The sequence below is a fragment of the Athalia rosae genome, chromosome 3 (genome assembly GCF_917208135.1).
Source record: "Athalia rosae chromosome 3, iyAthRosa1.1, whole genome shotgun sequence".
Classification (NCBI taxonomy): Eukaryota; Metazoa; Arthropoda; class Insecta; order Hymenoptera; family Athaliidae; genus Athalia; species Athalia rosae.
Window position 1 is genome coordinate 2,318,418 of NC_064028.1, and position 26,351 is coordinate 2,344,768.

General features: G+C 43.2%; 6 protein-coding genes across 12 annotated transcripts; 4 read left to right on the forward strand and 2 right to left on the reverse strand.

Moving 5' to 3' along the window:
• Positions 1-752: 752 nt before the first annotated feature.
• LOC105685373 lies at positions 753-1,623 on the forward strand. The gene is made up of 2 exons (XM_012399399.3): positions 753-1,300; positions 1,416-1,623. Exons 1-2 carry the CDS (start codon positions 834-836, stop codon positions 1,492-1,494), a joined length of 546 nt encoding a protein of 181 aa, XP_012254822.1. The 5' UTR covers positions 753-833; the 3' UTR covers positions 1,495-1,623.
• Positions 1,624-1,896: 273 nt separating this feature from the next.
• LOC105685366 lies at positions 1,897-12,732 on the reverse strand. 2 transcript variants are annotated; one of them, XM_012399383.3, is made up of 11 exons: positions 12,585-12,732; positions 6,302-8,008; positions 6,112-6,224; positions 5,885-6,025; positions 5,706-5,803; positions 5,444-5,627; positions 4,559-4,784; positions 4,221-4,483; positions 3,932-4,143; positions 3,697-3,856; positions 1,897-3,632 (listed from the first exon to the last, which is right to left on the reverse strand). In XM_012399383.3, exons 2-11 carry the CDS (start codon positions 7,935-7,937, stop codon positions 3,516-3,518), a joined length of 3,150 nt encoding a protein of 1,049 aa, XP_012254806.2. In that variant the 5' UTR covers positions 7,938-8,008; positions 12,585-12,732; the 3' UTR covers positions 1,897-3,515. The 2 variants fall into 2 exon arrangements, with proteins under 2 accessions (XP_012254806.2, XP_012254805.2); XM_012399382.3 differs by having other exon boundaries at positions 12,384-12,608.
• Positions 8,422-10,366, forward strand: LOC105685371. The gene has a single exon (XM_012399395.3). It carries the CDS (start codon positions 9,207-9,209, stop codon positions 9,834-9,836), a length of 630 nt encoding a protein of 209 aa, XP_012254818.2. The 5' UTR covers positions 8,422-9,206; the 3' UTR covers positions 9,837-10,366.
• A 13-nt stretch (positions 12,733-12,745) lies between the features above and the next one.
• LOC105685374 lies at positions 12,746-13,864 on the reverse strand. The gene is made up of 5 exons (XM_020852113.2): positions 13,657-13,864; positions 13,425-13,570; positions 13,179-13,348; positions 12,970-13,091; positions 12,746-12,891 (listed from the first exon to the last, which is right to left on the reverse strand). The coding sequence occupies exons 1-4, from the start codon at positions 13,674-13,676 to the stop codon at positions 12,975-12,977; spliced, it is 453 nt and encodes a 150-aa protein (XP_020707772.2). The 5' UTR covers positions 13,677-13,864; the 3' UTR covers positions 12,746-12,891; positions 12,970-12,974.
• Positions 13,865-13,885: 21 nt separating this feature from the next.
• On the forward strand, positions 13,886-20,661 carry LOC105685367 (peroxisomal acyl-coenzyme A oxidase 3). Of its 6 annotated transcripts, XM_048651691.1 has the most exons (15): positions 14,305-14,542; positions 14,763-14,945; positions 16,471-16,669; positions 16,772-16,933; positions 17,012-17,167; positions 17,226-17,373; positions 17,444-17,615; positions 17,700-17,815; positions 17,888-18,063; positions 18,231-18,353; positions 18,434-18,554; positions 18,628-18,861; positions 18,970-19,124; positions 19,208-19,355; positions 19,438-20,661. In XM_048651691.1, the coding sequence occupies exons 3-15, from the start codon at positions 16,502-16,504 to the stop codon at positions 19,713-19,715; spliced, it is 2,157 nt and encodes a 718-aa protein (XP_048507648.1). In that variant the 5' UTR covers positions 14,305-14,542; positions 14,763-14,945; positions 16,471-16,501; the 3' UTR covers positions 19,716-20,661. The 6 variants fall into 6 exon arrangements, with proteins under 6 accessions (XP_020707770.2, XP_048507648.1, XP_020707768.2 ...); XM_020852111.2 differs by lacking the exons at positions 14,305-14,542; positions 14,763-14,945 and adding an exon at positions 13,886-14,042; XM_020852109.2 differs by lacking the exon at positions 14,763-14,945.
• Positions 20,662-24,396: 3,735 nt separating this feature from the next.
• On the forward strand, positions 24,397-26,350 carry LOC105685368 (RNA-binding protein 33-like). Its single transcript, XM_012399388.2, has 2 exons — positions 24,397-25,497; positions 25,591-26,350. Exons 1-2 carry the CDS (start codon positions 24,397-24,399, stop codon positions 26,179-26,181), a joined length of 1,692 nt encoding a protein of 563 aa, XP_012254811.2. The 3' UTR covers positions 26,182-26,350.
• Position 26,351: the final 1 nt, after the last annotated feature.

The window sequence follows — 26,351 nt, forward strand, 5'->3', positions numbered from 1 at the left end:
ATATGTATCCATCTTAATTCGGTACATACATAGCATCGGTATATAAAGTCGTTGAATTACCGCTATACCTAGTTTATGTACACCTAGGTAAAATCTATACATACTTATGTATACCGGAGCGAAGTATAGAAAGAAGACAGGAGAAGACCGGGGAAATGAACTCCGCGGGGCCATGTCAGGACGTTGCCCTTTCGCAAATAGTCTTCATTTTATTGCCTGTGCAGCAACGTTCGAGTAAAAGATGTGATATAAATCTTGTCAGTTTTCGGTATGCGTCTTGTACGGATATGAACGTTGAAGCGGATCCGATGGATTTTAATTGAATCTGTTTCGATCGACTCCTGGAAAAAAAAAAAAAAAAACAAGTAAAAATAATTGTAAACATAATTCGGATCCGCGACGCTATTATAACGCGTCTGTAACGGTACCATTGCAAATTTTTTCACCTTGTTTCACGAACGCGTGTGTAACTGAATTACTGACTACCATTTAATCTGAACTCGAGGGGACGAGGTTGGTGGCATTCCTTGAAAAAAAAATTGTTTACAGAATGAACTCAGGCGGTTCTTGAACTTGTCAATAAAAGCTTTGGTATCTATCGTAAAGTTACGGAGCTGGTTCCACTTCTTGTTTCTGGGCAGAAGGTGGGTATAACTTAAGCTTTGTCCGTTCCCAGCGGATACACGCTGGTGGGGATCCTGGGGCTGGTCGAGCTGGTTTCTTCGCTCCACCAAACCACGTCGATCCTCCGAGCGGCCAGGACGTGTCATAAAATCGCCCTCTGCAAGATTAAATTCACCTTTTTTTTTATACAGTTTGTCGTAATTTTGCTGATGCGTAAGGACAGATTGATCTGGAATAAAAATTTCACAACAGCCAGCACGATGATAAACACGACGATTTTCAAATCGGCGTTCATTCTACTACTGGTGCAGTTGTCGCGCGCGATGCCTGCAGACATTTCTTCCGCAGAAGAAAAACCCGAAGGAATCGATGGTCCGCTCGTTCATTCTCCGAAACCCACGCCAACGAATACCGGCGATCATTACGATCAGAGGCAAAACGGAACGAAAAATTTCCGCATCCACGTAGACGGTGTCTTACTCGTCGTCGCACCGGCCGAAGCTCTTCTTCTAGCTGGAGATCTCGATCCTTCGTCGTTCATCGGTAATTTTGGTAATGAGGGAGATGGCGAATCTTCGAAACCAGGTATTCTCACTCCACCTGCTGTAGATGCACCAAACAAACCATGGTCTACCGAAGAAACGCAGAAACCGGCAAAACAAAAATCGAGACACAGGTTTGTTATACATGTTGACATAAAACGTTGCAATGTTAGTTCCATAAGAAAAGAAATTCTGTAATAACTTTTCTATTCCGTTGTCTGTTTTTAATTCTTTCACATCGGTTTCCAGTCACAAATTATGGCTGAGCAGTTTGTTCGGACCACTTCTACGGAGCGTCGTACCAAAAGGAGGGGAAAAATTGCGTTGATCAAGAAAATCCACCGTCGGGAGTTCTGAAATTATATTTATAATAATAAACATACCCCACTGTAATCGTATTATAAATGTTCATGTCCACGATAACGATGACAATATAATAAAATGGTGTCAAATTAAATCGTCAAATAACGATGAACATAAATTTTTCAATTCCGCATGCGATCCTCCATGCGCTCGGGGGTCGTTTCGACATTCATTTCTTACGAACAGCGTAGAATTATAGAGGAAAAATAAACATTAAATTACAATTATCACGTAATATATTCACCGGAACTTGGAATCGTGCAGTCGCTTTTCGGCTGACACGTGCTTTTATACGTAGGTATATGTATATAATATATTGTATAAAAAATGCTTAAACCGCTATATACTCGATCGACACAAACGATAATACAGTATAATATTTTATTTCGCTATAATACAGTAATTGTTCGATAATTTTCATTCGTAGTATTTAGTGGGTGGAATACTTCGTCTTTCCTATGGCTAATTAATTGAATTTATCATCTATATATATATATATTTTTATTTTTTCAATTCTCTCGATGCTCAATGTTCACCCTCGTCAATTACACAATCGCGCCAGTTCTTTTTCACGATAACTGTAATTTAATGCGGCTGCGAAACAAACCAAAAATTTCAGTATATATTGCATGAGATTTCAACGTATTTTTTTTTTTTGTCAATTTATTTTGAATATCTTTCATAACATGATCACGTGATTTCTAGATGATTGTTCGTTTGCATTAAACCGCTCCTGTCCCGCAGTACTCGCGGATCGGTCCTCGAAAACTTCCGGCTTTCTTACCACGAGAAAAAAAAAGATCCGTCTTGGCGGATGGAAAAAAAAATAATTACGGATGCTCGCGTATTCGGTAGAACTTATGTGCGTATACCCTTTCGGGTGCCCTCCGGTAACGCGACAAAATTTAAATCATTATGTATAACGTGTTACCCTGTCTATTTCGGATTGAAAAAAATCTATCGATACTACCAGAATACGACATAGAATTACAGGATTACGTCGATCAGACTAGAATATTATAAATCTCTCATAGTATTCTCCAACAATCTTGTCAATTATTATTGTTCAATAGTTTAATTTAATTTTATCAGCACACGTTAGTAGTGTACAGTCGGCACTGTTCTCTTGCGTTGCGTTAACAACAATTTTTTTTTTTTTTTTTTTTTTATCTCTCTTCATTCAGTATCAATTCAACACAGCCACTCTTATAAAAATTTTTGTTTACCGTTGCCACAGAAACTTCTTTGGGTATGAATAAACTCATCAGTTGATATAATGTCGATGCATACACCCGTACTCAAAATGGCAGGTTTGTTTCGTCGAGAGGGAATTGCGTGTAGATTATTCGTAGTAAGTGATAATCGGACCGTGCAATTTTCAGTACGATGAGTAACCCGACAATTGATCAAGCCCCGAATACAAAATGTATATGGTATCGGTAGTCAATCGTCGTGGTACTTTAATAATAATTATTCTTAGTTTGCGAATTTTTGAATTTTATGATAATATATTTATAAGTATGCGCGACCAAGAAATTAATCAATCGATCCACCGATCGTTTTCACCAATAAGAAAATATTCACCGTAGAATCACATTTCATATCGGTTTAGAATAAATTTTAATTACAATTTTATCTAGCCACTTTCACATTTCTCCGACAACAAAATATATATTTACATGCACTGTCATCTACCTATAATATAATCTCACTTAAGTATCATGAAGTCTATGAAGCAAACGCTGGCCATTTTTACAAAGCCCAATCGTTACAGAAATAAATCTGATTATGCGCACTATTTACGGGTATATTATAAATTAACCCATCGCTTAGGCTTTCGTGTCGATTACCTAACAACGAAACGATATCAAGCGGCTATTGATGCGACCTCATAATTATTATCGTTATCAACGCCATTGACTACAATCGCGCGTTGCTGAAAATTTTTTAGTCGTACACGTTATATCGTTGAAAATCAATTTATACTCAAATTAATAAACGGCGAGCAACGTGCGAATCCAAACCCATTTTTACCGTCGTTGTTGGATCGTTTCTGTCATGTTCGGAGTCGGAATCTCCGCATCGTTTTTCACCGGCTCGAATCTGAAAATCGTGAAACAGCGTGCTGTACATCGTAACGCGGACTGCATCCGCTCACGCCAATTACCTGCGACGTTGTATAATCCTGACCACTTTCGTTGATCAGAGTTTTCTCCCCGCCAGACACGTTCGTCATGGAATCTTCGGATGCACGCAGCAATCCCGCCAATTTTCGTACCTCCTCGAGTTCCGCGAGGCTGATATCCACCTTGCACTCAAGCTCGGACCTGAAAAAACGAACGCATATTTGCCGAAGTTCGAACTAAGATTCCCCACTGCAGAGAATGTGGAGAATTTATTACTTTTCGTCTCGTAATTCCTGGATGCAAGTATCGTTGTCTAGTTGTATAATTCGAAGGACTTTCAAAAGCTTTGTGACGAGGTTGTCGACGTCGATAACTTGATCGACGAGAGACACAGCTGGACAATAATCCGCAAGTTGTCCTGGATTTTCGGACATACCGGCCTCCGATTCGCTCAGAGATTCGCACTCGTCATCCTCTTCATCCTCTACCTATAATTTCAGAAGAGTAAAAAATTATTGTTTTCGAAAAGGGGAGAAATGAATATCGATGAATTTTGTCATCCTACCTTACGGCGATGCAGGATTGCCTGGGTGAGATTCGAAAGGCTGGTAGATTCGTCGGTGAATCGACCGTGTGTTCCGCAATTCCTCGAATGCTCCTCATTTCCGTTTTCCGTATTTCCAAGCGCTCTACGAAGCGAGTCGCTGCTCGAAACCATATTGTGGGAGTAGGTATCGGGCAGAGGAACGTCCTCCAAAACGCTCTCCATCATGAGGCAGGGTTCAGTTTCAAAGTCCAGCAAATCGGAAGACGAATCCAGACTCAGATCTGTCGGAGAAACTTTTTCTATATCGCCAAATCCCCAAGGTAGCTTTGATGTGTGTGTACTCGAGATTGAATTACCTTTATGCAGCTGCTTTAGGGGGTCGAGAATCGTCGATTTTTTATCCACCGGTTTGCCCACGAACGGATGCGTCGCCGCATTTCTGATGGCTCCTATAACCGCCGAGACGAAAAATCCTCTCTTTGGACTAGGAGTGAATTCCTTCAAACTTTGCCTAGAGCTAACGGGACTCGATTCGACGCTGCTGTTGCTACGACTGTACGCCTCGTTGTGATATATCACATCCTAAAAGACGAAATATATTTTAAATACTCGGTGGATGAGATAACGTACTTTGCGATAACGAATTATTTTGCCCGATTTATTAATTGCATGGGGTATATCCACTAAAACTTCAACTATGGTATAATTAATGTATATATGAGATTTGTTGTATGGATAAAAATAGCGCTTCGCGTGTCGATGCAAATAGCACCTTATGATGCGGTGTCTTACCTCAAAGTGAGTAATGCAAATAACTCCAGCAGCCGTTTGCGATATTGAAAGCCAAGCAGAGAGTTTGGTAAATTGTTTGAGTAAAGCGTTTGCGGATTCCGAATTAGCGTGTGTCGTGTAAATTATTTTCTAAGTGTACGGTAATTAGACGAAGTTACAGCTCGTTACCAATGTACATCGTTGCGATGTCTGTTTAAGTTAGCTGAAAATACGTAAATCATTGCTCGCAATAACTCACCCAACGGCACATTTGGTGATCACGAGTGCATTGAAAAATAAAAAACATTCGAAACGTTAGCTGGCTAAATTATCCTCCTGCTTGGCTTTTGAATACCTTGAAAGGAGAATGATATTCCGAGATAGGCAGTACAGAGTCCCGCTAATTGACGTTGGCACTTCAAATAATTTTTGTATCATCTAATACTCGATTGTTTGTATTCGCTTCGTACCTCGAGGTCCTTCTCTGAGATGTTGTAAGAAGTTACGAGCTGATCCACCAATCCTTCCAATCGCGTCCCTAATCCGGACAGAGCAACGGCTGCCCCAGAAACTGCGGCTCCCTGAGTCAACAGCAAATCTCTGCTCCGTCTCTCGACGGCATTCATTTTCAAATTCATCGAGAGGTTTTCTTGTCTGTTCAACGTTGAATAACGAATTAGATACAACGAACGAGCGATGCGCAAAATATGTCCATGGCATTCGGTGACTTACCTTCGTTGTTCGCTGATGCGTACCAAGTGTTTGCACTCCTCCATTTGCCTGCTCAGCTCAGATTTGGTTTGCCTTAGAATTTCATCTTTCCTCTTTGCCTGAAAACATTTGATTAGTATCAACGCAAAGATATCGAATATCCCAGTGCTGTATAATAAGATCGGAATGAAGTTGCCAACCTCCGCTTCCGCTTCCTTGAGAGCTTCTGACAGCGTCGCTTTCTCTTCTTGGAGAAAATCCTGCATCTCCATCGATTCTGCTTCCAATTCCTGCTGTTGTTGCAGCAGAGTTTTTTGGGCGGCCATACTCTTTTCCAAATCCTTGATTTGTTTTTTTTAACATTGGATTCGTTAAACTTTCTTTCTCATTACAACGCGTCGGTGAAGTTTACAGTTACTATACATACCCTGTTCAGCATACGACAAAGAGATTGTAAGTCCTCTATTTCAAGTTGTTGATTAGCGACAACCTGCCCCGACGATTGTATGTGGGATTCTAGTTCGAGAAAACTGTCGCCTTCTGAAAATGCAAACAAAATTTTTGTCCGATTATCAAGTAATAATTCAAAACAACGGGAATACCGCCGTAGAACGTACCTGCGTGCTCGGATTGGGGGGTGCCCAGCATCGCCAGAACCCTCTGGGCGTTTCTGTCCAATTCCTGTCGAGCGAAGGCATGATCCGCTTTTTCCTCGTCCAGAGTCCGCTTCAATTCGGCGAGCTGCGATTTCAGTTGGGCATTTTCCGCTTTCGAAGACGTCGACTCCTCCGCGAGTCGTTTCACCTCGTCACGAAGCGATTTGACGTCCTCCCAGGAACCCTCGGTCTGGCAACTCCCGTCAAGCCTGTCGGTTCCCTTGGGATCCGGCATGGCGGACACGATTCCGGCGAAGACCTTCTCCACATCCAGCCCCGTCAACGCGGTCTGCACGCTCGTTTCGTGATAGATCCGCGTCTTTTCCACGGCCTTGGTCCTCGGATGTGGAGGCAAACTTTTGTGCTGCGTCGCATCCCTCGAGGGAACCAATTTTTTACTAGTTATTCTATTCAGACTGGCGTCCCTACTGCCCGACCGGCTTCTAGTCGTCTTATCGTTTGACTTAGGAACTGTGAATTTGCTTCGATTTCTCCTCGGCAAAGTGGCGTACGCGTCTACCGTTTTGTTATCTAAATTAGCAGCGGTTTTATCTTTACGGACATTTTTCGACTCCGCACAGGAGGCACTGTAACTTTGGCGGGGGGTACTGAGTAGCTTCCTGGTCTCGTCGGAGGGAGTGGATCCCGGAGTCCGTCCCTTCGTCGTGGATCCCCCTCGCGATCTCGTGGCGCTCGTTCCTCTCCCTCTCTGCGCCAAGTCCTTGTTGATTTCCGTGGTCAACGCCGAGGGCAGGGAGTCCGGTATGGGCCTGGTCCGGGTTCTGGGTGGTGCTGGCGTCGCGCCCTGTCTCGTCGCGGCAGCGGAGCGACCGCCGCCGTTCGTCGGTGTCGCTTCCCTCGCCGTGCCCTCCCTGAGGGAGGACGGTTTCTCCCTGGAGCGTCCCCTGTCCCTGGAGCCCGGCGGCGCCTTGGACGGTAGAGTCCTCGGTGTTGCGGCTCTGCTCTTCAGCCTCGGCGTGGCGGACGGAGCGTTGCTCGACGCCGTTACTTTGCCGCGCGATGGTTTCTGGGCTTCTACGGTACCGCCGACCTTTTTCTTGTTCACCGTGGTGCCGATCATCGCTCGTTTGTTGTTAGTTCTGGTGGCCCGGGCGGATATACTTCCGGCGACCGACGAACTCTCGCTGCCGCCCTCGCTGGTGCCCTCTCCGGCGTTGAGCCTCAGGTCGTCGGGCAGCACGGCGCACGGGTCCTCGTAGACGGAGCAACAGCTGACCAGACTGGAGTCGCAGGAAGCCTCGTCCAGACCGCCGCAACTGCTCGCGTAATCGACGCTGTTCCTGCTTCGGACCCTGGGCGGTTCCGCGGCGCAGCCCTCGACGCCGCTGTCGCTCCCGTCTTTGCTGTCCTTGCCGTCCCCTGGGAATTCCTTCGCCCCGGACTCGCCGCTCTCCGGGGCTATGTGTATCACCGTCACGTTGCAATCGCTGTTCATCGTGCCGTTGGGGTCGTCGTCGCCCGACGATTTCTCGTCCGTCGGAGAGACCAGGTCCTCCTCGGGCACACCCGAGTCCTGCCTGGCGACGTTTTGCGGGAACGGCGCGGCGAGGGTGTCGCTTTCGTTCAATACTTCCATCTCGAGTTCGTCGATTTTCCAACGGTATTCGCTCTCGGGTGTATTCCAGTTATCAGACAATTTTTATCATTCTGAAAATACGTGAAGAAGATACGTTACGCTCGGTGTTGCGGTGCGGAAATAATCGTCGTTGATCGCGAATGACGATATTAGATATGAAATTATCATCTGCAATAATCCTCACTGTAACGGTGGAATCGGTGAAGTGCGTACAATTGTCGCAGATAGTAAGATCGTCGAAAGATTCGCGTTGTATCTTCGAACGCATGATTTCTTTCCCGTACGTAACGAAGAACGCGAGGACCGTTCGATTCGTTGCCATAGACGCAATCTAATCTAATCGAATCGAATCGCGACGCCAATAATTAAAAGTAAAAAGGTGGAATATTAAAATTCAGGCCCACCTAATAACAGAGGGAGCGATACATCGAAAACAAGTCAAACAAATTGCCAATCGACCGGACCCGACGGTGCCGCACGTGTACAACGTATGCGAAAGTAATTGCGAAGGCAATCAAAACACCGGAAGTCGTTACCCCCGACCCGATGCCCCCAGGTAGTCGTCGTCGGCTCCGCCGATATCGCGGTCCGAACCGAGGGGGGAAAAAAAGAAAAGAAGAGGGAAACGCGCGGAACGACGATTACGGCATAATTACAGCCGCCTCAAGTTCGTTGTGACATTGAACGTGAATTAGCGAACGTCCACTCCGATGTGTAGGGACTTCCCTGTAAGAGCGTGTGCGTTCGGTGCACGTACACGAGACCGTTGGGAGTGTGCGTTATGAATGTAAGCGAGGCGGTAACCGTTGGAGCTAAGCCGCTGCTGCAATGACGAGTGTACGCCGATATAATATCCGCCGTCCTCCACTGTCCGTCCTTTACCGCGAACTTTCAACGCGACAACACGAAACTGAAGTCTGTAGGGGAATAACCGACCTCATTTTGTTGCCGCGATTGGAAGATGCTCGGGGACGACCTCCCACATTAATCGACCTACCGAGCGACGTGCCTCTCGTAGATATAGGCAAACGTGCCGCATACTTTTCATGTTATTTGTAATCGTGTCGTAGCACTGCGCGCACACGAGCCGCGTGAGAGCGTCCGCGAAATTCATTGAAACAACAAATAAACGAGGGAATAAAAAGTTTCGCGGGGGATCGTCGAGCGATTAATAAAAATCAGTGAACGTATAGAAGAAGAAAAAAAAATAAAATAAAATAAAACAAACAAACCCAGGAGACGTCTGGAAATCTTCGGTCCGTATATAAAATGGTAAACATAAAGTCGGGCATGCATTCTTCGAAGGTAAAGGAACTTAAGGGCGATGGTCTGAAGATCGATATGGATTTCAACGGCCTCGAATTGAAGGTATCCGGGGACGGATGCCACCTGACGATCGCTAAGAATTGCGGATTGATCCGGGTCGTTGGGGACGGTTGTTCGGTGAAAGTGAACTTGAACGACGGTAAAATCGAGTACAAGGGCGACGGCGGAAGAATCTATCTCGGTCCAGGATCTCGGAGCGAATCCGTGAGCTACGAAGGCGACGGGGGGAGGGTCACCCTCAAGGAGAAGAAGATCAGGCAAGAGAAGAGCGCTCTTGGATCGGAAAAATCCCGCTGCTGCGACCGGATTTCTCATTCGGACGTCGGGGGCGGAGACGCGGGGCTGGAAAACAGAGAGAACGACGTCAACGAGCGACGGGCTGCGGCGAAGGAGAAGAGGAAGGAAGAATCGTCGGGGCGGTTGAGACGCGACAAGACGATCATTTTAACGAAAATATCCGCCGACGATGTCCCGACGCTCACCACCGTTAATAATAATTTGATAAACAACTGGTTCAGAAATCCACACTCGGTTATGAAATCCTTCAAATCCGGCTCGTCCGATTCGCTTTGACGGAAATTGGATAGGATTAATTTTCTGCGCCTATAGAAAATAGCCGATATAGATCAATTGTAATTTAATTCATAGCGTAGGGAAGACGGAAAATGTATCTAGAAAATGTATTTATCGTAAACGGGCGTGATTATGTTATGAGCTGTACGGGAAAGAACCGTCTCATTCGACGCTCGGGTGATTCGATCGAACGATCGTTGGAAAAATAAAGAATTACCGCATCGGGCAGCCTAGACCAAACACGCGCTGGTAATCCCATATTTGGTACGACCTTCGAATGTCAAATTCAGCGAGTTTCGCCGTGCGAAATGAAACTCTGACAATAACGACTAGGAGCCAAATAAGGAGAGAAGAAATCCGCGCCACATTTCCTACACAAATTAAACGTGTATATCTACAATTGTAATTTATTACACTATACTTCTAATTATCATTTCAATGGATGTACGTACAAAGTCTGATTCTATATGTATACGTATAGAAATCCGTGGACACCAACCAACAGTATTAAAATGAATTTTACCCTAAAATGCCTCTTTTAACGATCTGTGGCCACGTTTCTTTTTTTCCATTCCCACAACCGTTCGCACATTGGTGATGTACCGGACCCGCTATACGTTACGTGTGATAAAATCGCTATGGGTGATCGCATCTGGAGGTGCCATAGCGGCGGCGGCGGCGGCAGCAGCTGGTTATATCCATAGTGGATCGAGAAAGTTATTTTCAGATCTGGAACGAACCAGCGAAGGAGCTTAAAATGGTGATAATTAATACCACCATTTCTCGAGACATGCAGATGATCCTCCGTAGTCGGTTAAACGGATTCAAGCGCGTTTCACGCGCGCGATATCGTGTGCATTACTTGCATCATCACAGCTGGGTTTGCGTTGGCAATTCGCCCGGGAGAAAGCAAACACGAAATCGATCCTTGATCCCCGCGTTACACACGTTGTGTAACCGTCGTACGGCGTAAGATATAAGATACGCGGAAAACCACACGTCGAAGGATCGTTCGTTACTCGATAATAAAATACACGCGATCCCGCGGTCCCGGTCCGCGGAAACCCAGAGATACTGTACCCGTGGGTTTGCGAAAGTAGAAAAAAAAAACTTTTGGAGAATTTTTACGGCTCAGCGGGAGTCCCGTTGATCGTCGTAGAGAAAATAAGATGAAATCGTAGCGATCGCGAGTTCGCGACAAATATAACTCGGGTGCATCCCTGTAGCGTCAAGACCCATTTATTCGCGAAGCTGCGTCAGGCGGCAACAAAATGAGAGAGAGAGAGAGAGAGAGAAGGAGAGAGGAGGGTGAAAGCTATAAGCATTCTGTCGAGGGCATTTACCGGTCAAAATGTCAACCACGAATTTATCTCGCGTGGTGTACGGTTTGCGAAACGAATTTTATGCAGCGCTAGACTCTGGATGCGCCCGGTAGCCCGTTTTCGTTTCAATTTCATCATCGACGAAGAGATGTAATTACGTCGATCGTTGCGTACCGGAGGGTTCGGAAATTATCAAGTATAACGGTTTCTCTCGACGCCTTTTAACCAGTCTTCTTAGCCTGCGTTGTTCGTTATCTCGTATACCGGAAGCGGAATAAATTGATAAACAACTTGCGACGTTCGAACCGCAACGCTTCCGCCCTAAAGTTACTTGTGATTCCGTACGACGGGCAAGTTCTGGGAAAATCTTAGCATTGCGCCGGACGATTGTTTACGCTTGTACGATCCGAAACGAGAGCTAAGGATGAAAAAGAAAAGCGCACGTGGTCGTACAGTTGTACGGTATTTAGATTGCTTGGAGATTTCACAAAGCCGCGATCATGCGCCCGAGTACTCGAGATACTTCACAGGGAGTATATTGCTGGAGTTGAACAATAAATATCGAATAACACGACCTACGGAATCGTGATATTGAGTTGCCGCAAGATCGCAATTGAAATTTCATTTAACAAGATGCATACGCGTATAAATTGTCGAGAAAATCATCGGCAAAGTACCTGGCGATGGACGCTGGACATTGAAAACGAAACAACGTCGGAATATTAAATTTGTCTTATCGAAAGTCTTTGTCATAATTGAAAACAGCTGCAGGGATGCGAATCGTTTTGTGAAACGCTGAATGAATATTAAATGAAACCCCTGTCGGCCATATTTAATGCTTAATTTGTCGTAGGTGGACATTTGCTGATGTAAAGTAAGCTCGCAATTCAACCCCGACTACTTTATAGGCCCGTATCCTGGCATCGGAAGGACAAAGCCATGCCTCGTTTTACCATGCAGTTTTCACAAATTTCGGGTCAATTTGAAAATCGGGGCGATTCGTCGAAAGAAATAAACGGAAAAGGTCCAGGGGATGAAAACGAATCGCCTGTGTGGTGCATCGGAGAAATTTTTGCGATCAATGGGGGAGTAAAATATTGATGGGTTATTCGTCGTTCGGGGTGGTAAAATTTGTAAAAGTTTCCGTATCCGTAGTTGCCACCCCTCTCAATGTGATAACAGTTAAATCGATGAACTTGGCATCTCTCCCAAAAGTCTCGTTTACCTTGTATCGTCAGGATCGTGTATATCATCACAAATCCAGGGGGATTGTTAGCTGTTGTCAATTGTCGCGTTTAACAGTCACCGGTTATCCATTAGAAATTTATCAACAATTTGAAAAGCAGGCACATCACGTATCACAGATACACGAAACTACGGAAATAATCACTTGCTTGGATACAACTTTAATCATTTCTATGCTCACGTTTATGCTCGTGCTCATCCTCCGGGCAGCTACGATTATTAAGATTATTCCTTGAGTCCGTTGTCGTTGTGCCGCCCCGCTGCTCCGCTGCACCGACCGACGAAGCCCGATAAACCACGACCGTGTCCAGACTCCAGGATGCGCACGGACAACCGCCGCACGAGCCAACGACGCCCGATTCAGAAATGAAACGACATCTCTCGGTTGCCCTCTCAACTTTAATCCCCTTTTTTACCATCAGCAGCAGGCGAATGCATCATGCACCGCCCCGATGCAACCCCTGCGGTATGACGCGGTGTGAACTGCTCTAAATGGAGCAGAACATTTTCAAAAATTACTTGGGAATAAAATGTATGAATTGAGAATAAATGGCTGAAGGACATACAATGTTTATTTGAAATTTTTCATGGCTTCACTCATCGTTGTTAGCGCATTTTCCATATTCTTTCTTTCAGTGTCGCTTCGAAGGGTGTACCAGACTTTCTCTAATTGATGACGTTGATATTTCTAGAATGTAATCACTCGTTATAAGTTGATTATTGTACCTAATAGTAGAATAAATAGCTTTGGACTGAATCATTTGGCAATAATTACTTGGATACAATTGAAACAATGTTTCAACGTAGCACCGATGTACAGAATATCAAGATTGACCCGTCGCCCATCGATTATCTTTACAGCTCTGATGGCGTCGACGACAAATCTATGCGGTCCATGTCTGGATTTTATCAGAGCAATTCTCGTGTGCATATTGAAATAATTAGCTAATAAAAGAAAATAAACATTTCACAAGTCTTGATGATAATGAATCAACGTTTTTTTAGGAACCAATTGTTATACCGTTGAAACCAGATTTTATAGCCGATACTCCAAAATCTCCATGTAACTGCAAAACCTTTCGCTGTATTGCATTATGAAGCCCAATCGATTTTATAGCCAAGGGCTTATCTGGCTCGTCGATATCGTTTACCTGGATGGTGACATATCTGAGAATAAAAAATGGATGATCTTATAAAATCACGCATGTCATGAAGCCCTGAAGTCAATATGTGAGATCTATCTTTAGGTATACCTGTTTTTAAAGCGAACCATTATTTTAGGTTAGGTAGAACAGACGTGTGATAACGATGAATCGAATTAAGTAATGACAACATAACATTACAGCTGATTGTCATTCACCACTGAATCGTCTTATGTCAGATTTCACCAGTATCCAGAAAAATCCAACTTCCGTCAAAACGCGTGATCAAATCGTCCAGCCGTCCGAGGGCGAATGGCAAATAGCAACGGGGAGCATGGTATGGTGTATTTCATAACAACCGACGAAATGGATTTCGGTGGGCGGTGCCGAGCCGGCCGGCTTTGGGGTATTCGCACCACGCCGTCAGCTGTGGGAAATTTTAGTCGCCTGCTAGAATTCGTCAGGTCCGGCATATTTTATTCACCCCTGGAAGTGAGGTAAATTGATTGAGAATTTAAAACAGAATATGTCTAATCCAGCGTACGTGTACACGTATTTAAATACTTCTAAATTGACATGAGGTCGTGCGAATAGGCCACGAATGTCGTGACACCCGAATTGAGACCCTCAACAATAGAATATGTTGAACTCATTTCATGTCAGGGTCCAACGCGTCGTGCAACCGAAATAATGAAGCGTCTAGGCGTCGTTGGACGGGGATACGGGGAAAAATGGGAAGATCGACGATGAATATGGTGGTGTAAGCGTCGTACGATCGTCGAGGTCTCGTGCGTCCTCTCGCGTAGTCGTCGTTGTGTAGGTTTTGTTCACTTGAATTGAGAGTTGTGTGAAAAACGTTAGTCGTACGTGATCGGTCGGTGCGGTTCGACGAGGAGTGCTGTTATGCCGCCAGTTCTTTCTCGAAATAATTTTTCAATTAGACTCAATTACGTGAGCCCTGACCACCCGAGAGACGTATCGTACGAGTTCGAATAGCGTATGTATATTTTTGTAATTCATAAAACCGTCGATGAGGCTATCCATCGTTCCTGTGTATAAATAACGCACACCCTCAGCTTTCGCTTTATTTCGGGAAAATAACGATTGACATCGCCCGAATCAGTGAATTTTTATCGTTCCTGGAATTTTGAAGTTGATCAGCATCGCGCCACCACGTTGACGTATCTTTCAAATGATTATTCTTTATTGCCTCACAGATATCGTGGGTGTTACTACTATCGATACGCTCTTGAACTCCAATCCTCGTCACAATATGCCAACCGACACGTGTGATCGATGGGCGTGAGCAACAATGAAAAGTGGTTGCAAAAAATTCAATAGCGAACGCACGTGTAGCATCAGATAGCTTGCATTGTCGAATAATTATTACATTCTCCAGGGTAGTTCGCCAAATTATATCATTTATAACTATAATACCACATTATCATGCTATCCCGTTGCTTACACATGATATCATAATCACCATAATTTCAAATTGATTTTCCAAACGCGCTCGAGGTCTGAAGCGTTAATAACCGATACGTACACTGACAGACATGAAAATTGACACACGAGGATAGATTTCCATAAATAATTTCTAATTATTTAACGATTTCAAAAAAACTATGCACACCAAGGTCAGTCGAATTTGCTATACGTAATATCCATGCGGAAAAAAATGCACTCGTTGAGTTGCACCTTATCCCATGTTGTTTTTTGCAAGACATTGATATAATTCAATTTGATAGAACCGATAATCTCACTCCCTCGTTAACCTTGTTTATGTCAAGAAAAACTGTCGTCGTCATTACTTGATTTTTCACCAATCAATTACAACAGTTCGCTCAATTACTTTGCTACACGTATAATATCTCAATCTACAAGGAATCGATTGAGTAATCAGCTGTTTAGTCATAGCTTTTCGCATCTGCCCGCATATTTTTTTTTTGCACGTGTGTAAATTAAGGGCGCGAATTATTTCTTATCTGGAGTATTACCGCATGTTTAAAAAAAGATCACACGCGCGCAATAATTAGAGTTGTGTCTACACCATCGTATGGTATACGTATACGTTACGAAAATAAGAAAGATAACGCGTTTGAAGGCTGAATGTTTTCCCCACTATCAAGTATGAATCCGCCGATTATGCGTAGCTATAATAGCGGAGACCATCGTGGGTGTATTTGATTTTTACTAATGTTAATAGTTACTTCTAAAGTATCAAAATGTCTCACAGTATCATACGACGATATGACATTTTGATATCTACGGAACTTTCCTGTCAAACTAACATTCCCTTCTGTTATGTGCAATAAATATTCTTCATTATGCACAGTTGTTATCCGTAATGTAATATATCCGCTGTATAATCCAATAATAGTGTTCTTGCATCGCTCCGTATGTTATCTCTTTGCCCCATGTCCGGTTGTGGTAACGGGAAACATTTCACGCTGCATAAAACGAAAAAGAAAACACTAAACAATAAATTAAACGATGTAAAAAGAAAGAATATCCTTCTGTCTATGCAGCAGTCCTACGCACTTAATAGGAAACCTGGTATCCAGTACGTACCTACTCGGCGATCCATTTTTATCCCGCATGTATAGGTATCCCTATACTGCATACGAAAATCAATTTCAATCGTTCGCGATTATGCGTTTTGAAATTAATATTCTATATCGGATGGTCCAAGGATCGAGATCTACTTTGCAATGCAAAGTAGCAAAGTAGATCTCATTATTCACTCATTAATAACATCATTAATGATTGGAAATCAGTCTTCTGTCGAATAGTTCAAGGATCGAGGTCTGCTTTTTACTCAACATCGCAAATCACTTATTCATTAATGTCGTTATAAGTGACGGGCTAAGTCCGATTAGAAAAAGGATTCAAGGATTCATTTTGATCTCACCGTTTCGGGCGCAGGTAGTCCGAATACGAGAAAACCCCATTTGAAATGCCTTCGACGGCTACGGCGAGGACGAGCGATGTGCTCAACAACGACCTGGACTGGGTCGGGGACGTTCCGCGTACCGGTGCATTGGCGAAATACCGGGAGTCCGCGTCATTCTGTTGGAAACGACTTAGAATCATTATAGAAGATCCAGATGTCCTTAAAATAAAGGTATAAATTAATTCGTTATGTATGAAATGACATTTGGAGCGGATGTTTATCTTATCTGCGAATAGCGATACCATTAATAGACTTCACCGACAAACCTTGTAGATGAGAGTATGGGAGGCGATGGAGGCGGACCCAGAATTTCACCCTCTCCGAGAAACGCCAAGTGTGGATGAGCAGAAAAGAAGAGTCGCCAAGCAATCGGTTCGGCTCAATCATGCAAATTTATTGCCACCGAACGTTAGTCAAATGAGATATAAAGCCAAGGTATGAATCGTCGTAATGCTGCGAAGTTCGATTGATGAGAATCTCTTTCTGTGGACTAAATATCTGGTTTATATCTAGACAGGTTATTTGATGGTGTTGAACGAAGCTACCGCAATAGTCAGCCCGTCTTTATCGGTAAAAATAGCCATCGGAGTTTACCTGTTCGGAAATACCATATTGAGTCTGGGGACGGAACGTCATGTTTCCATGTTCCATGCGGTCTGGAACAAGCAGGTGAAAATAGATTTATTGCCACAGTCGATGCTCGCTACAACAGCAAAATTTGTTTTAGATGCTAGGATGCTATGCATTAACTGAGGTAGCGCATGGTAGCAATACAAAAATGATGAGGACGACTGCGACTTATGATCCAGAAACACAACAATTTGTACTTCACACGCCAGACTTTCAGGCTGCTAAATGCTGGATAGGGAATTTAGGTTCGTCGCATAAAATGACGCTATTTCGAAAATTTGCGTGTCTTCAATTATCTCCTTTCATTTTATACAGGTAAAACTTGTCTTGTCGCGATTGTCTTTGCTCAATTGGTCACACTCAACGAATGCCATGGATTGCACGCGTTTATCGTACCGATTAGAGATCCAAAAACTTATCGACCGTACCCTGGTATCATAGTCGGTGATATGGGAGAAAAAATGGGACTAAACGGAATTGATAACGGGTGTGTAAAGATAACTGAAAATTCTTTGCCCTATCCGCAGATGGATTCTTCAAAAATTACGACTGAATGAGATTTTTCTTCCAGTTTCCTCATGTTCAACAATTACCGAATACCGCGAGAAAGCTTATTGAACAGAACAGGGGACGTTACTCCGGAGGGTGAATACGAAAGCTCATTTTCAGACCCGCAGAAGATCATCGGTAATTAAAGGCGAAAAAAAAAACTTCTCGTACAACAACAAACACGGTCTCCAATAATTTATCTGCTCACAGGAGCGGCCCTTGAAAATTTATCTGCGGGACGAATAGGCATCTGTCAGGAAAGTACAAATACGCTCGGAGCTGCGATTGTCATAGCGGTGAGATACGCCGGTGTTAGGAAACAGTTCGGAAGTTCCAATTCTGTGGCAACTGGAGAAGAAACTCCTTTGATTGAGTACGAACTTCACGTAAGTTTCATCCATCTCTGTGCCTCTATACTTTTATTTGTGTGACGTGATGATATTGCATTACCGCTCACGGAAACGGGAGTATCGGTTTACCGATCTTACAGCACCCTAGTTTGCTAATACTCGTATGACCAGTTATACTTACATACGTGTACTATCTCTTTCAGCGATGGCGACTTTTCCCTCACCTCGCGGCAGCAATAGTTCTCAGATGTTTCATGTCAGAGTTCAGTCAAGTTTATCTAGAAAATGTCCAAAAATCTATGGAAGGGGAAAACATACCCGATCTTGTGAGTATAAATGAAAAAAAGAAATACCTTAACTAAAAGTGTTTCGTTTCGTTCAACGGTTTAATTTTTTGTATTCATAGAGTCAAATTGTATCGGAAATTCACTCTATCGTCTCAGCAATAAAGCCTTTAATTACCTGGACTTGTCGAGATGCAATAAAAGAGTGCCGAGAAGCCTGTGGTGGTCATGGCTACCTCAAAGGTATGAGTTACACCTCTTGATCGTAATTACACCCAGCTTGACGTTGATCTTCGTTGTTGATGGATTTTTTCAGCTTCAAATTTGGGTGAGCTTGGTGTCAATCACGAGCCCACAGTCACCTACGAAGGTGACAATAATGTTCTGCCGCAGCAAACGAGCAACTGGATTTTACGTCAATGGGCAGAGGTGCAAGGTGGTGGTCCATTGTCGAGCCCACTGGGATCGGTCGATTTCCTGGCAAGCGGACCACTGATATTGAAGAGGAAATTCCAGGGGAGAAACGTTGCTGACGTCATGTCAAACAAATGTATGTAGATCTTAAACCCAGAGTTGACCACTGCCCTGGACTCTGTGATAATTATTTTGTTACATTGGATTTTGATTTGAAAAATGAGAAACCTTTTTTTGGCATCAGTCGTTAAAGAAACTAACGAGTGGCTGTTGTGCTGGCTGGCCATCCAAACACAGCAGCGGATCAACGAAGGAGTTCAGAGTGGACTAGATAATTTTTCTGCACGTAACAAGGCACAGGTTTACCGGGCAGCAATTCTTTCCAGAGTCTATGGAGAGGTAACACCTGCGAAAATATATTGTTGCTATAAATAGATGTAAAATTTAGAGTCAATCTAACATGTTTAATTATGTCTTTATAGATGATAGTGCAAAAGTATTGCATGATAAGAATCCGACGTTTGGTTCCTTCTACACCTGAGAATCGAAGCTTGGAAATCGTTTTAGAGAAGCTACTTTTATTGTATTCACTGTCGTGTCTGGAGAAGCATTTGGCTACGCTTTACCAAGGTATACATCTATTCAATTTCAATTCCTATACCATTAACTGAGAACATCATCTATAAAAAATTTAAATACCCTTACGTTACAGGTGGTTACTGCGAGGGGCCGAGAATGGCAGATCTGTTGAGAGAAGCCATCCTGGTTCTGTGCGAACAGTTGAAACCAGAAGCAATAGGAATTGCAGATGCACTGGCACCGCCTGATTTTGTTTTGAATTCGGTTCTTGGCAATGCTGACGGAAAGGTATACGAACATCTTGAGGCTTCATTCAAATGTAACCAAGGAGGAATGCAGAGGGCACAATGGTGGCATGAACTTCTGGAGGCCTCTAAGAATCCCCTGCAATATCCCCGCGCTAAGCTTTAATGTTGCTGTTGCTATGATCGGCACCCAGATTTCCAAGTTGCCCCTTATTGGGCTAGGGTCACGCATGCCTACAAATAAAAATATTATGTGTAACTATTATATATATGCAGACACGCACCATGAAAGATTGAATAATTGATGGAATTCTACGCTACAATGACCCAGAATACATTATAGTAATACCCATATTGGTATAACATAATATGTATAGTGAATTCATAAAATGTACATAATTATTTTTCTAACGAATTTATAAATATTAACAATCGCATATCGTTGTTATATATTCAAAGTATCTTAAGAATCAATCGAATTTAGATCAGATTTTGGCGATAATCAAAGGTTTCTCGAATGACAAATATATCAGGGGCTGCATAGAGCGTTTAGTAAAAACTGAGAAAAAAAAAATAATACCAAATCGAGATCAGCACGCAGTATTATCACCATTATCAATATCATTGTCGTTGTCATGATCATCATACATATGCAATATAATTCTAAGTGTGTTTAATTATACCGTTAGTTGTTTAGTAATTTACGCACGATTTAGAACTTTCGAATCTGGTTTGAACAGTCATGTTGCGACATCCGCGATCGTGACAATTATTCTAAAACACCCGCACATACCTATAGGTATACACAAATGATTATCATATTTTATATATGTATGTATGTGTACCTATAATACAGGCGCCTATTTGTAATATTATACAGCTATAAGTGTACGAGTATGCGCAATGTTATTTATCGTTCACTTTTCGTTCAAATGAAATACCATGCGCACGAAATGCTGAATAATGAATCCTGATCGACAATATTTAAATATTCCAATAGCCTAAAAGAGGCTCGATAATTGTTACGCACATTTATAATTATTTATGAAACATATCTCTTTATGTTATGTATACATTGATATGTGAAAAAATTATAAAGTATTTCAATTATACTTACATTACGAATACCATTCAAATCCAATAGATCCAATAGATTGTTAGAGAAAATTACAATCGCACCGATTGCGATTGTAACATTGCCGGATGAAGTCTACCAACAGGTGTTTGATGCAATGGAGCAGCTAAAACTCGTGCAACCTCTCCAAGTTGACCTGGAAATAAAATTTCGAACAAACGCTCATGTCGCTCATTTATACTTCATTGATCGCAATGTAGCTTACCGGCGTCGCGCTCATCGTTCGCAATCCCAATCACGGAATAAATAGGCGACAGATCTCGAAATCCAAGAATCTGCTGACGAGGTGAGGTATCCGAATGCTCGGATTCCTAGTAATTAATAAATGTTGAAAATTTCTCTCATAAAAACGAGGACAAAGAACTGTTTCTTACATCTGATGATATAGAAGGATCTCTCGTCGGGTAGGAAGTATCGCTTTCGGTGAGCTGAAGATGAGCAGGAGCCTCGGTTATCAATTCGCTAAAACGAACAGCTATCTGACGCCATTTTATCAAATCTGCCGGCTGAAATTCATCCAAGATATCGACTGATTCCAAAACTTAAGATAAGAGAGAGAGAGACAAAGCGAGAGAGGGAGTGAGCCGGATGAATTACCGCCAGTGTAAAAAAAACCGGCAATAATGCGACTGGAAGCGGCGATCCCTGCAATTCCGAGCATTCCGAAGGCGGGGCAGCCAATGTCAAGTGTCTCAATAATCCGAGAAGATGGCTCAAAAGTTCGCCGTGACGTCCGTTCACATCTTGACGAATTAATCCCAAGGCATCGCGAGCAACGATCAGAGGAGAGACGCCGGGATTGTCAGCTGAAAAAAATTTCGATGATTAAATTAAATTCGTACGAGCAATTTATTGCTGAACAGTTTTGCAATCCTTCGATTATTCAGCAAAGTAAAAAGGATTACGTCGCTGATCCAGCGAATAAATAGCAATTCGTACACTTATTATATGTGTGTATATGATGACGCGTGTGTCATGCCATGAATTGTGATCATTATTACCGAGTATTAATTGCTGCACATGTTGCGGCATGACTGGCAATTTTAATCTTATTAAAAAAAGTTGCAGGGCTGCCGCACACTCGAGCGCAGCATCCCCGATATTTTTCAACAGCGGAATTTCCCCCTTAGTCAATGCCGAGAGTATTTGACGCCGCAACGCTCGCCGCCCGCCTCGTCGAAATAAACCCTCTTCGCGAGCATCTGCGTTAAAAATATAAGAGATTTCAATTCTTATGCCGAAGATGAATTGCTCGAAAACGGACTCACGTTGTTTCAGGAAAGTTATGCTCTCTTTTACAGCCAACAGGGATTTTTGAGATATGATCTCGTCGCCAGCGGCTTGCCTGAAATTCAAAAAATATACCAGCCTGGTTTAGCAATTCAGATCAATAAATTATTCACTTATAAACAACGCGGCGAATTCACAAAGCTACGCAACAATTCATGACCCATTACTCGAATTGATAAATAAACATTGTTTTCAAAAAATATAACATAAATAATTTTATATAACTATTTCACAAATGATGAGCTGGCATCGATTTGCCCGGTATAAATTGTCAGGCGAATCTCGTTCGCCTGTTAAAAGTGAAAAGCGATCATGTCGATAAACGCTCTGATTTTCTACGTCATCGGTCTCGCTGTAGCTCTGGAAGCAGCTCCAGCACCCCAAATTACTACCGAGACGATCTACGGCCAACAACGTTCTTACAATCAAGGATGTCGCAATTGCCAAGATCATCGTCATCATTCTCACAGACATCCTTACGGCAATTACAATCATCACCATCATCTACACGGTCATCCGGGTCATCGTTTTCGAGATAACGCTCAATATTATCCAGGAGAAGATCCGTCATTTTGCCCTTCCTGCAGCATCGATCGACGATTTCAGCCGCAATATTTTCCAGAATCGTACAACGGCCGAGATTCCTCTGGGGAAATTTATGGCTATCAACGACGTTACGCGCGCAGTGGAGAACCGTCCCAATTTAAATTATCATCCGAAATTGGCGATGCGGAAACGATCGACGATGGATTGAGTGCCGAACCAATGGACGAGTTGATCTCTACCGGGGATCTGCAGGCGGTAGATCCTTCAGAGACACTTATGTACGTTGTTCGTCCTTTCGACGGTACGGATACTACAGACTTGCACAGTGACGACTACAACGAGGACATCGTGTCAGGTGAGGAATTTACAACATTTCCGATTTCCATGAAAAAAGTTGAAGGGTATCCCAGCCGGATGTTCACCGAGAAAGAAGTTGAGGAAATTGTGAGGACCGCCATAAAGACCGTCGCAGAGAAGCGTAGATCCAGAATTGAAAAACTGCCGGAAATGCAGGAGGTCAGAAGGTCGGTTTTACCCTTCGATCGCGAAGCTTTAGAACCTGCGAACGTAGTTCGCAGACCTGCGGCAGAGGTAAGACGTGGTCCGAATTCGTATGGCTCTATCCGTGATCGGATGAATATCCCGAAGATGCTGGAGCGCATGGACAAACTTTCGATGCGCGATGAACAACTGCAATCACCCAGTCTAGAATTAGGCGACGAAAGTATCGTCCGGGAAGGGGATATAGTTTTGTCGAAAATCGGTACAGAGGACGAACTGAATGAAAATGATTTCGGGGATAATTCAAAGCCCGAAACGAACGATTTGACGGAAGTTCGAACGATCGGCCTGACGACTACGAAGGATACCACCGAGACGGTGAGAGTCGAAGAGGACTCAAATATCGCTACGACAGATGACGTCAACAGATCTTCAACATCCTCAGAGACTCTAATCCACGTAACGACGTCCGAAGCCCCGATGACGACGATCGTGTAGTGTAAATACTGAAGAAAAAAATTCATCAGAATAAGTCCATATAGGGATAGCATAGTAATTTTGTATACGTGATCTGTAAATAGAAGATTTGCAATGAGATTGTATTGCTACGTTGAATATATCATTTATTTTTGAAATTCCATTTCCTATATTCACTTCGTCAATGGAAAAAAAAAATATTATTTTATCACGATATGGAATATTTCTACGTAAAAAATTCACAAAAGAATTTTTGTAAATATCTTTACACGATGCAGGGAATATGGAGCAGTAATAAAAAATGCTGATCGTCAGCAAACGACGTCGTTACGGGCGATAAGATTCTATATTGTGACGTTCGCGCTGTGACGTTGAAGAATTTTCAATGTCTGACGATTATGACAATTTTGAAATAGGAAGAAAAATCGTACGATTAAGCAAGAAGATCGAGATTATCCATCCACTATCCCTTGAATGTTTATAGCCTCCGGAAGTCATCTCTAGAGGTAGAAGAAAAATTGTCTCTCATCGCAACGATAAATTAAATCAAATGTAGAGTGGATTGAATTAAATCTTGCTGAATTGCTTTTTGATTCTACAGCGTAAAGAGTCCTCGCCTGCAATTCGCGGTCTTACGAAAGGCTTCAGGAATTCGCTATAAACAGAAATATTTCGCAGGTTCGACATTGCAACAGTTTCCATCCACCTGCAAAGGCGTTGGCGTTTTTCAGAGTCAGCGATTACCGAGTTGGTGGTATCCGATAACTTCCACATGATTCCCATTTTATGCATAAACGATATATAAGCTACTTGAATTCTAAGGAATTGTATCAGAGTTGACTGAGTCGTCGTCGGTTCCGTTGGATAAAAATTCACCGTGAATAGGAATTGATCAGCGATGAAGTTACCGAGTGTTGGAATATTGCTGTGCCTCGGCCTCGTCGCCGTCGTGTATTCCGCAGCGATTGAAAAGAAGGAAGATGCGAAGAAATTGCGCTCTATAGCGGAAGCTGATGATCTCGCCAAGATCTCCGAAGACGTCGGTGAAGATTTACTGCGTGACAAAAAATCACCAACAACAACATTTTGCGTGGAAATCAAATCTGGAGACGACGAGCCAACCATCGTAGCCTGCGATCCTGCGAAAAGCGATATCCAGCAGCCGATTCCTCCACATCTTCCAACGATTATTTTACCACCTCCTGATACTCCTAATCCTCATCCTCATCCTGAACCTCCTCCTCCACAGCCGATCTACGAACCCATAGGAATCATTTCTCAACCGCAAATATTTCCTCCATATTATCCCCCACAGCCTCCGACGTTACCGCCGTGGTATCCGCAGCCCGTTCCCCAAACGCAAATTATATTCGTCAAAGATCCCAATTGCAATTCCAATCACGGCTCTAATCCAATCCCGAGTCCATGGTCAACCATTCCGTCAGGTGGATACGGGACTAGGCCGAAATCAGCTATGGATTACGATGGGTATAAAAACATTGAGGATGAAATGCGTTCATTCTCGGGATTACAGCAGTTAAGTAGCAACGGATTATACCAAAACCCCCTGGATCTGATATACACGAGACAGGGAACGCGGCCAAATCAAAATAATCCACAATCGAATCAGCCTCAAATTAATCCACTATCGAATCAGTCCCCTCAATTTAATCAACAAGCCAATCAGCCGTCTCAACATAATCAACAACCAAATCAGTTGCCTCAATATAATCAACAGCTGGATCAACAGAACCGTCCAACGGGAATTATGCCACAACCACCAACACCCCACAATCCAGGACAAAACCAGTTCGACAAGCCACTACTCATCCAGTGCAATCCAACGGTGATTCCGTTGTCACCTGCAGCCTATGCAGCGGCTACCAACAGTCAGAGTAATTATCCTAACTTCAGGACCCTAATCTCTGGTACTGGAGGAACGGAACCGTCGCAGTTCATTTATCAGCCGGCTATCTCGGGAAAACAAGCGTTGTACACGGTGAGCGAATAACAAGATCTTTAGAATTGAAAATCTAAAAGAAATGCGAAATAAGAATTTAATAAATTTATCGCTATTCTCTTTCATCTCCAGCCTTACGGCGGACAAGACAGTTCTTACGTGAAAAACGCCCAGTACGAATCCTACGCACCTGAGGGCATCAATTATCAACAACTTCAAAGTAATAAGGATGGCTTCGCACTTGTCAGTGGACAGGGTCGAGCGGCGGAGAATTCCCAGGGGATTACGGCACCGATGGTGAATCCAGGCCAGATTCCAAACATTTCAACAAAGGGAATGCAGACAGGACCACAGGCGGGGGAAAACGCTCAGCAATCTCAGTCGAGTCAGCTTACCTCACAAAATCAAGGATCGCAAGGGGAAGCAAAGGAGCTGGCTATGGACCACCAACAGATCAAAGATAAGAACATGGCACAAGTAACGCAAGATCAAGGAACTCAGAAGCAAGTTGAATTCAATGAACAAGGACATCAACAGGTCGTGCAAAATGTCCCCGGAATTCAGCAGCATCAACCTCAGCAAAAATCGGTGCACGATCAACGTATGATGCAATCCTTCAAATCTAGGACCAATATGCCTCAGGGAAATATCCTCAATCCCAGCTACGGGTATACAGGTAAACGCCAGGCAGACATTAAGCATCGCCCTTCGAAGTTTGAGTAGCGAAATCCATCGTGGACCGAGTTAATTTATTTAATGTGTCTCCAATTTTTTACTTTTTATATTTATATGATATGTTATATTATTTTCAATCCCGTCGGAGATATTTGTTCTATGTAAACCGCTTCAATGGAAATATAAAGAATGAAAAATATTTGAAAATATTAACGTGT

What these genes read in the sequence shown, in the direction of transcription:
- LOC105685373 (XM_012399399.3), top strand. Translation starts at nt 834, where the DNA reads ATGCGTAAGGACAGATTGATCTGGAATAAAAATTTCACAACAGCCAGC. An exon ending in AAACAAAAATCGAGACACAG is followed by an intron (nt 1,301 to 1,415) that starts GTTTGTTATACA and finishes ATCGGTTTCCAG; the next exon opens with TCACAAATTATGGCTGAGCA.
- LOC105685366 (XM_012399383.3), bottom strand. Translation starts at nt 7,937, where the DNA reads ATGGAAGTATTGAACGAAAGCGACACCCTCGCCGCGCCGTTCCCGCAA. An exon ending in CCCCCAATCCGAGCACGCAG is followed by an intron (nt 6,225 to 6,301) that starts GTACGTTCTACG and finishes TTGCATTTTCAG; the next exon opens with AAGGCGACAGTTTTCTCGAA. An exon ending in CCTAAAGCAGCTGCATAAAG is followed by an intron (nt 4,484 to 4,558) that starts GTAATTCAATCT and finishes TTTCTCCGACAG; the next exon opens with ATCTGAGTCTGGATTCGTCT.
- LOC105685371 (XM_012399395.3), top strand. Translation starts at nt 9,207, where the DNA reads ATGGTAAACATAAAGTCGGGCATGCATTCTTCGAAGGTAAAGGAACTT.
- LOC105685374 (XM_020852113.2), bottom strand. Translation starts at nt 13,676, where the DNA reads ATGGTTCGCTTTAAAAACAG. An exon ending in TATAAAATCTGGTTTCAACG is followed by an intron (nt 13,349 to 13,424) that starts GTATAACAATTG and finishes TTCTTTTATTAG; the next exon opens with CTAATTATTTCAATATGCAC. An exon ending in ATTGTTTCAATTGTATCCAA is followed by an intron (nt 13,092 to 13,178) that starts GTAATTATTGCC and finishes ATTACATTCTAG; the next exon opens with AAATATCAACGTCATCAATT.
- LOC105685367 (XM_020852111.2), top strand. Translation starts at nt 16,502, where the DNA reads ATGCCTTCGACGGCTACGGCGAGGACGAGCGATGTGCTCAACAACGAC. An exon ending in CAGATGTCCTTAAAATAAAG is followed by an intron (nt 16,670 to 16,771) that starts GTATAAATTAAT and finishes CAAACCTTGTAG; the next exon opens with ATGAGAGTATGGGAGGCGAT. An exon ending in GGGAAAACATACCCGATCTT is followed by an intron (nt 18,354 to 18,433) that starts GTGAGTATAAAT and finishes TTGTATTCATAG; the next exon opens with AGTCAAATTGTATCGGAAAT.
- LOC105685368 (XM_012399388.2), top strand. Translation starts at nt 24,397, where the DNA reads ATGAAGTTACCGAGTGTTGGAATATTGCTGTGCCTCGGCCTCGTCGCC. An exon ending in GAAAACAAGCGTTGTACACG is followed by an intron (nt 25,498 to 25,590) that starts GTGAGCGAATAA and finishes TTTCATCTCCAG; the next exon opens with CCTTACGGCGGACAAGACAG.